Source organism: Peromyscus maniculatus, chromosome 4, assembly GCF_049852395.1.
Source record: "Peromyscus maniculatus bairdii isolate BWxNUB_F1_BW_parent chromosome 4, HU_Pman_BW_mat_3.1, whole genome shotgun sequence".
Lineage (NCBI taxonomy): Eukaryota > Metazoa > Chordata > Mammalia > Rodentia > Cricetidae > Peromyscus > Peromyscus maniculatus.
The window spans coordinates 3,133,046-3,142,711 of record NC_134855.1 but is presented as its reverse complement, the minus strand read 5'-3'; the positions used below and the strand labels follow the sequence as shown (position 1 = coordinate 3,142,711).

The following is a 9,666-nucleotide window of genomic DNA, read 5'->3' as shown; positions in this document are numbered from 1 at the left end:
TTGTAATATTTGAATGTTGAGAATGAAAACACAAGATTGATAAAATAAAAAAATAACAAATTTAAGTAATTAATTTCAGTAACACAGGTCATTTCTGTGGTACTATTTCTATATCGAGAGGGATAGCTGGTTCTGAAGATCCCAGTGAAAAATCAATGAAAATCCTAAACGTTAGTCAGATTTTCTCTGCATCTCTATGAAGTGCTTATCTAAAATGTATGTCTAGTAAGTACTACTTAGTGATTCAGATGTTCATCATTATACTACCCATATCATCACCACCACTCCAGAATTCTGGGGAGAAGAACTTGTTTGAGAGGATCTCATGTGTGCAGGGGCTTGAATGAGAGCATCCTGACTCAAAGAGGGAATCAGCACCTCAGACTCTAAAAACAATGTGAAAGGGAAGCTAAGGAGCTGGTAAGAAATGTGTGTGCTCGCGCATACGTGTGTGTGTGTGTGTGTGTGTGTGTGTGTGTGTGTGTGTGTGTGTGTGTGTACATTCAGATAAGGCACTGAGAAGAACTCCAACATATTAAACAACAGAAATTTCTTACAATATAATTTTCATCTTCTAATTTAAGAGGAAGTTTGGAGTTTTTCAGCTTGTTGCTTGTTTGACGTTACTGTTGTTTTGGATTGTTTGTTTGTTTTCATTCTTCTCTCATGTATTATACCCAGACCACAGTTTTTCCTCCCTCCTCTCCTGCCAGTCCTTCCCTCTCTCATGTCCCCTCTGACTCCCCATCCACTCCTCCTCCATTTCTATTCAGAGGAGAGCAGGTCTCCCACGGATATCAACCAAACATGGCATAGCAAGTTGAAGGCTGGAGGAGGCGACGTCTATGAGGAATCGGGTTCCAAAGGCCGGCAAAAGAGTCAGAGACCGCCCTTGTTCCCACTGTTAGGAATCCCACAAGAAGAGCAAGCTACACAACTGTAACATATATGTACATACAGAGGGCCTAGGTCAGTCCCAGGCAGGCTTCCTGGTTGTTGGTTCAGTCTCTGAGAGCCCCTCTGAACCCAGGTTAGTTGATTCTATGGGTTTTCTCGTGATGTCCTTGACTCCTCTGGCTCCTACAGTCCTTCCTTTCCCTCTTCTGCAGGATTCCGGGAGCTCCATCTAATGTTTGGCTGTGAGTCTCTGCATCTCTTTCCATCAGTTGCTGGATGAAGCCTCTCTGATGACAATTGAGCTAACCATCAAACTGTGAGTATAGCAGAATATCATCAGGAATCATTTCATTTATTTTTTGCCAGTCAAATTTGGCTCTATCCTAGGTCTCTGAGCTGTCCTGCCTCTGGTTCCTGGCCATCCAGGCAGTGTCTGGTGTGGACTGGCTTCCATGGCATGGGTCTCAAGTTGGACCAGTCATGGGTTGGCCACCTCCACAAGTTCTGCAGTACCCTTACTCCAGCACATCTTACAAGCAGGACAAATTGTAGGCCAAAGGTTTTGTGGCTGGGTTGGTGTCCCAGTCCCTCCACCGGAAGCCTTGCCTGATTACAGAAGATGGCCAGTTCAGGCTCTGTATTCCCCATTACTAAGAGTCTTAACTAGGCCAGAGTCACCCTTGTAGATTCTTGGGAGTTTCCATTGCACTAAGTCAATACTCACTCCCAAAGTCCCCTCCCAATTTCAGTCTTCTCTCCCAGTGATCTCTCCCTCTACCACCCTACCACCACCTAATTCCCCTGTTCCCATCCCCACCCACCCTGAGTCCACCCTCAAAGTTTATTCTATTTTCCCTTCCCAGAGAGATCTGAGCATCCCCCCCTTGAGCCCTCCTTGTTACTTAACCCTCTGAGCCTGTGGATTGTAGCATGATTACCCTTTACTATATATCTAATAACCACTTGACAGTGGGTACATACCTAGTGTTTGTCTTTCTGCTTCTGAGTTACCTCATTCAGGGTGATTTTTTTCTGGTTACATCCATTTGCCTGAAAATTTCATGATGCTGTTTTTTTAACAGCTCAGTAATGCCCCATTGTGTAAATGTACCATATTTTCTTTATCCATTCTTTAATTGAGGAACAGTTAGGTTGTTTCTAGTTTCTGGCTATTATGAATAAAGCTGCTATGAACATAGTTGAGCAAATGTCCTTGTGGTAGGATGGAGTGTCCTTTGGGTATATGCCCAGGAGTGGTATAGCTGGGTCTTGAGGTAGATCAATTCCCAATTTTCTGAGAAACCTCCATATTGATTTCCAAAGTGGTTGTACAAGTTTGCACTCCCACCAGCCATGGAGGAGTGTTCCTCTTTCTCTGCATTCTCACCAGCATGAGCTGTCACTTGTGGTTTTGGTCTTAGCCTTTCTGACAGGTGTAAGATAGAATCTCAGAGTCATTTTGATTTTCATCTCCCTGTTGGCTTAAGGATATTGAACATTTCTTTAAGTGTGTCTTGGCCATTTGAGTTCTCTGTTGAGAATTCTTTGTTTAGATGTGTACCCTATTTTTTAATTGAATTATTTTGGTGTTTTGATGTCTAGTTTCTTGAGTTCTTTATATATTTTAGAAATCAGCCCTCTATCAGATGTAGAGTTGATGAAAATTTTTTCCCATTCTGTAGGCTGCTATTTTGTCCTATTGATGGTGTCCTTTGCTTTACAGAAGCTTTTCAGATTCATGAGGTCCCATTTATTAATTGTTGCTCTTAATGCCTACACTACTGGTGTTCAGTTCAGGAAGTTGCCTCCTGTGTCAATGCATTCAAGGTTATTTTCCTCTTTCTCTTCTATCAGATTCAGTGTGACTGGATTTATGTTGAGGTCTTTGATCCACTTGGACTTCAGTTTTGTGCATGGTGACAGATATGGATCTATTTGCAATCTTTTGCATGTTGACATCCAGTTATGCCAGCACCATTTGTTGAAGGTGCTTTCTTTTTTCCATGGTACAGTTTTAGCTTCTTTGTCAAAAATCATGTTCATAGGTGTGTGAATTAATGTCAGGGTCTTCAATTCGATTCCATTGGTCCACATGTTGGTTTTTATGCCAGTACTAAGCTGTTTTTATTACTATAGCTCTATAGTAAAGCTTGAGGACAGGGATCATGATGCCTCCAGAGGTTGTTTTATTATACATGATTCTTTTAGCTATCTTAGGTTTTTTGGTTTTCCATATAAAGTTGAGTATTGTTCTTTCCAAGTCTGAGAAAAATTGTGTTGGGATTTTGATGGGGATTGCATTGAATGTGTAGATAGCTTTTGGTAAGATTGTCATTTTTACTATGTTGATTCTACCTAACCATGAGCATGGGAGATCTTTCCATTTTCTGACATCTTCTTCAATTTCTTTCTTCAAAGACTTGAAGTTCTTGTCATACAGACTTTTCACTTGTTTGGTTAGAGTTATACCAAGGTATTTTATATTATTTGAGGCTATTATAAAGGGTGTTGATTCTCTGATTTCTTCCTCAGCCAATTTCTTATTTGTATATAGGAGGGCTACTGATTTTTTTTTTAGTTAATCTTGAATCCAACCACTTGATTAAAGGTGTTCATCACCTGTAGGAGTTCCCCGGTAGAGTTTTTGGGGTTGCTTATGTATACTATCATATCAGCTACAAATAATACTTTGGCTTCTTCCTTTCCAATATGTATCCCCTTGATCTCCTTTTGTTATATTATTGCTCTAGCTAGAACTTCAAGTACTATATTGAATATATATGGAGAGAGTGGACAACCTTGTCTTGTTCCTGATTTTAGTGGGATTGCCTTAAGGCTATAGGCTTACTGTAAATTACCTTTTTATATTTAGGTATGTTCTTTGTATCCCTGATCTCTCCAAGACCTTTATCATGAAGGGGTGTTGGATTTTGTTTAAAAGGCTTTTTCAACATCTAATTAGGTGATCATATGGGGCTATTTTTGGTTTGTTTATATGGTGGATTACATTGACTGATTTTGACATATTGAGCTATCCCTGCATCTCTGAGATGAGGCCTATTTGATCATGGTGGATGATACTTTTGATGTGTTCTTGAATTCAGCTTACCAGTGTTTTATTGGGTATTTTTGCATCAATGATCATGAGGGAACTTGAACTTTAATTCTTTTTTGTTTAATCTTTCTGTGGTTTTGTGTCAGGGTGGCTATGACCTCAAAAAATGAATTTGACAGTGTTTCTTCTGTTTCTATGGTGTGGAACAATTTTAGGAGTGTTGGTATTGGCTCTTCTTTGAAAGTCTGGTAGAACTCTATGCCAAAAGCATCTGGCCTTGGGCTTTTTTTTTTTAATTTGGGAGATTTTAAAGACTGCTTCTATTTCCTTAGGGGTTACATTAATTTCCTTATGGTTTATTTAAATAATTTATCTGATCTTGATTAACTTCAGTGAGTGGTATCTATCAAGAAAATTGTTCATTTCTTTTAAATTTGTGAAGCACAGGTTTTTGAAGTATAACCTAATGGTTCTTTGGATTTCCTTAGTGTCTGTTGTTATGTATCTCTTTTTGTTTCTGATTTTCTTAATTTGGATTGTTCTCTGTATCTTTTAGTTAGTTTGGATAAGGTTTCGTCTATCTTGCTGGTTTTCTCAACAAGTCCAATAAGTTTAGGTATGTAGTGCATTCATTTTCATTGAATTCTAGGAAGTACTTAATTTCTTTATTTCTGCCTTGACCCAGTAGTCATTCAGTAGGGAGCTGTTCAGTTTCCATGAGTTTGTAGGCTTTCTATTGCATCTGTTATTGTTGGAATCCAGCTTTAATCCATGGTGGTTTGATAGGATATAGGGAGTTATTTCAATTTTCTTGTATCTGTTGAAACTTGCTTTGTGACCGAGTATATAGCTAATTTTGAAGAAAGTTCCTTGAAGTGCTGAGAAGAAGGTATATGCTTTGTGTTTGGGTGAAATGTTCTAAGACACCTGTTAAGTCCATCTTGTTCATAACATCTGTTAGTTCTGTTATTTCTCTTAGTTTTTGTCTGGATGACCTGTCTATTGGTAAGAGTGGAGTGTCAAAGTCTCCCACTATTAATATGAAGTTCAATGTGTGATTTAAGTTTAGTAATGTTTCTTTTACAAATGTGGGTGTCCCCATTCCTCCTGCCTGATTGCCTGATCCAATCCATGTCTCACTGCAGCTTGATATACCATAACTAGCTGATATCCATGGGATGCCTGCCTGTATCTGAAGAGAAACAATAGAGGAGGAGTGGATCAGGTTGGGGGGGAGGGGGACTGGGAATAGGGGAGGGAGGAGAAGCTTTGGTTAAGATGTAAAAATAAGAAAATTTTAAAAAACGTGCATGTCCTTGAGTTTGGGGCATAGATGTTAAGAATTGAGATGTCATCTTGGTGAATTTTCCTTTGATTAATATGAGTATCTTTCCCCATCTCTTTTGACTAACTAGTTGGAAGACTATTTTGTTAGATATTACAGTAGTTACACCAGCTTGCTTCTTGGATCTATTTGCCTGGAATATCTTTTTCTAACCCTTTACTCTGAGTTAATGCCTATCTTTGATGTTGAGGTGTGTTTCTTGTATGCAACAGAATGATGGATCCTGTTTTCATACCCATTCTGTTAGCCTGTGTTTTTATTAGAGAATTGAGTCCATTGATGTTGAGAGATATTAATGACCAATGATTGCTGATTGCTAATTCCTGTTATCTTGTTGTCAGTGGTGGTGGTGGTGGGAGAGAGACAGAGACAGAGACAGAGAGACAGACAGAGACAGAGACAGTGTTTCCCTTCTTTTGGTTTTGCTGGTATGAGATTATTTCTTTCCTGTGTTTTATGGGTATAGTTAGCCTCCTTGGGTTTGTAGTTAGCTTCTTTCTAGTACCTTCTGTAGGGCTATATTTGTGGCTAAATATTGTTGAAATTTGACTTTTTCATGGAATATCTTGTTTTCTTTATCAAGGATGACTGAAAGTTTTGCTGGGAATAGTAGTCTTGGCTGACATTTGTGGTCTCTTAGAGTCTGCAAGACATCTGTTCATGACCTCTGGCTTTTAGAGTTTCCATTGAGAAGTCAGGTGTAATTCTAATAGGTCTACCTTTATATGTTATGTGGCATGTTTCCTTTACAGCTTTTAATATTCTTTCTTTGTTCTGTAAGTTTAGTGCTTAGATTGTCATGAGGCAGGGAGACTTTCTTTTCTGGTCCAATCTATGTTCTTCTTCTACCTTTATAGTCATAAGTTTAGGGTATTTTCTTCTATGATTTTGTTAAAAATATTTTCTGGGTCCTCATTTGAGTTGGGATTCTTCTCCTATTATTCTTGGGCTTGGTCTTTTCATATTATCCCAGATTTTCTAGATGTTTTGTGTTAGAAATTTTTTTGATTTAACATTTTCTTTGACCAACGTATCAATTTCTTTGATCATGTCTTCTACATCTGAGATTCTTTCTTCCATATATTGTATTCTGTTGGTGATACTTGTGTCTATAGTTCCTGTTCACTTACTTATATTTTCCATCTCCAGGATTCCTACAGTTTCTGTTTTCTTTATTGTTTCTATTTCCATTTTCAGATACTGAACAGTTTTATTTATTTTCTTCACCTATTTGTTTTTTTCTTGGCTTTCTTTATGGATTTATCCAGTTCCTCCAATTATTTGTTTGTGTTTCCCTGGATTTCCTTAGGGCATTTACTCACTTCCTCTTTAAGAACCTCTATCATCTTCATAAAGTTAGTTTTAAGGTTGTTTTCTTGTGTTTCATCTGTATTGGAATATTCAGGGCCCACTTTAGTAGGATAGGTAGGCTTTGTTGATGACATATTGCCCTGAATGTTGTTGGTTGTGTTCCTATGCTGGCATCTAGGCATCTGGAATTAGGGTGATTATACGTCTAGGTGATGATTTCTGAGATTGTATTAGTTGGATGGGTGTTTTTCCCTTGGTTTCTGTTTCCTCTCTGGTCTTCTGGCCTGAGTGGCCTGTGGTTCTGGTGACCTGCAAGTCCCCTTGTCCAGTAGGGTGCCTCTGCTGGGGTTTTGGCAGCTTGCATGATATCTGGGGTTTTAGATGCCAACAGTGCCTCCAGGGATCTGGGGTTCTAGAAAGTGGCATGGCCTCTGGTAGAGCAAGGGGAGTCCACCAGAGTTGTGGGCTGGGATATGAAGACTAGGAAAGGAGATCTTCTGGAGGAAAAGCTGGGACAGCTCTGAAGTAGTGTTGGTTGTCTTTGAGAGAAAGGTATTACCTGGGGTTCTAGTTGCCAGCATGGCCTCTGGTAGAGCAGGAAGTTTCTGCTGGAGTTGTGGGCCAGGATTTTTTTAATTTTAGGCATAATTTCATTAACTGAACATATTTTTAAATCCTAATAAACAGCAATGGGATTTCATTACAGCCTGAAAGCTAAGAGTTACATTGTCTTGATCAACTTGTCCTTCCTATCTCTCCCAAATTTCTCCAAAAGGTGTCCAGAGACAGAGATATGAACAACCACAGCAGCAGCACCTTGGACTTCATCCTGCTGGGTCTCTCTTCCAACCCCCAAATGCAGAAACCCCTTTTCGCCATCTTCTTCATCATGTACCTGGTCACCGTGGTGGGGAATGTGCTCATCATCCTGGCCATTCGCTCTGACTCCAGGCTCCATACCCCCATGTACTTTTTCCTCAGCAACTTATCATTCATGGATATCTGCTTCACAACAGTCATTGTGCCCAAGATGCTAGTGAACTTGCTCTCAGAGACAAAAACCATCTCCTACGTGGGATGTCTAGTCCAGATGTACTTCTTCATAGCTTTAGCAAACACTGACAGTTATCTGCTGGCCTCCATGGCCATTGACAGACTGGTGGCCATCTGCAACCCTTTACATTATGATGTAGTGATGAGGCCACGACGCTGCCTCTTCATGCTCCTGGGTTCTTGCACCATCTCCCACCTACATGCCCTGTTCCGTGTCCTTCTCATGTCTCAACTCTCATTCTGTGCCTCCCATGTCATTAAGCACTTTTTCTGTGACACCCAGCCTGTGCTGAAGCTGTCCTGCTCTGACACATCCTCCAGCCAGATTGTGGTCATGACTGAGACACTAGCTGTCATTGTGACCCCCTTCCTATGCATCCTCTTTTCCTACCTGAGAATCATTGTCACTGTGCTCAGGATCCCCTCTGCAGCTGGGAAATGGAAAGCCTTCTCTACCTGTGGCTCCCACCTCACTGTAGTGTGCCTATTCTATGGAAGTGTCATCTATGTCTACTTTAGGCCTCTGTCCATGTACTCAGTGGTGAAGGACCGGGTAGCCACTGTTATGTACACAGTAGTGACTCCTATGATGAATCCTTTCATCTATAGCCTGAGGAATAAAGATATGAAAAGAGGTTTAAGAAAGTTAAGGGACAAACTTCACTCATAGAAATACCACATTATGAAGTATACAGTTGAGAGATGACCTAAGGCTACCCTTCCTTTCTATACTCCTGTGCATGATCACCTACAAAGTAGCAAGGGGTAATGTTGAACACCAGCATCATTGATCTGGAAGTGAGACATTTGGTTTCCGTCAATCATCTTGACCATATACAGGTTTATTCTCAGAACTATGTGCTACAGGGATCCAGATTTCAGGAATTTTTGCCATACTCAATAGATAGCTGTGCATGTATGTACATGTCCCCAAACCTGGGAATTATAAATTGATCAGTGTTCATGCTAATGAATTATGTGTTCTTAGTAGGAAATTTGGAAAGACATCCTTGACTAATGAGCTGAGGTAAGTCTGAAGACCAACTGAACATGGGCAAAAAAAAAAAAAAAGATTCAAAAGTCAAGAAATGGGCAGAGCATTTCAAATGATGAAGACATCTCACTGTGTAGAGGAAGTAACATGGGAGATGGTGAGGAAGACAGTGGGTGAGACTTGTTCAATTTAAGAAAAAGGGGAATAAAGTTGGAAAGGTAGAAGAAACTACAAAAAATATTTATAGGTCTCACTCATGTTTCACCATTAATTCCATCACCAAGTGAATTCTCAAGACACAGCTCCTCTTTCATTGCTTTTCATTCTTTGTTTCCCTACATGACAAAGAATCTTCCCTAAGCTTCCCTCTTGAGCTATAAATGTCAGTGTATTAGGCAGGATAGATGCAAGGTTTTGCTGTACAAATAAACAACCCAAAATTCTATGACCTTAAAAATGAAGATTTAATTCTCATTTACACCACATGCTCATCATAGAAAGCTGTTAGGTGCTGTCCATCTCAGTCTGTGAGCCAAGGCTAAAAGGCACCTACCTTTATAAACATCACTTTGTCTGAAGCTGGGAAATATTCTTAAAGATTTAATACTGAAAAGCCAACACTGTGGTCCAAGGGATCTTTACTACTTCTGACCAGAACTCAAACAAATGAAGCCATGAGAGACCGTCAAATCATGTGCTTGTACATGGAGAGCATTAACAACAACTACATGTAATACTGCACAAACACATCAGTGTGGTTGCTATTTGATAAGTAATTTCTGGCTGTAATGTCAATAAAATGTCAACTAAAGCCTTGACTCATAGCTGAATCTGTACACTTCGTTGAGTTCTCACCACCGGCAGTGTTTCTCATCCCCAACTTGTTATCAGCAAGATCAGAAGTTTAAATATATGACCATGGACTTTCAAGATGTTGGGAAGTTTTGTGCTCCAATGGAACACAGAGATATCTGGGATTCAAAATAAAGATCTCCTCCATTGTTGTTCTGT

At 39.8% G+C, this 9,666-nt stretch overlaps 1 protein-coding gene across 1 annotated transcript; it reads left to right on the top strand.

Annotated features, from left to right (window-relative positions):
• The first annotated feature begins 365 nt into the window (after window positions 1–365).
• Window positions 366–9,462, top strand: LOC143272678 (olfactory receptor 1L4-like). Its single transcript, XM_076568617.1, has 2 exons — window positions 366–1,213; window positions 7,384–9,462. Exon 2 carries the CDS (start codon window positions 7,402–7,404, stop codon window positions 8,329–8,331), a length of 930 nt encoding a protein of 309 aa, XP_076424732.1. The 5' UTR covers window positions 366–1,213; window positions 7,384–7,401; the 3' UTR covers window positions 8,332–9,462.
• The last annotated feature ends 204 nt before the right edge of the window (window positions 9,463–9,666 follow it).

What these genes read in the sequence shown, in the direction of transcription:
- LOC143272678 (XM_076568617.1), top strand. Translation starts at nt 7,402, where the DNA reads ATGAACAACCACAGCAGCAGCACCTTGGACTTCATCCTGCTGGGTCTC.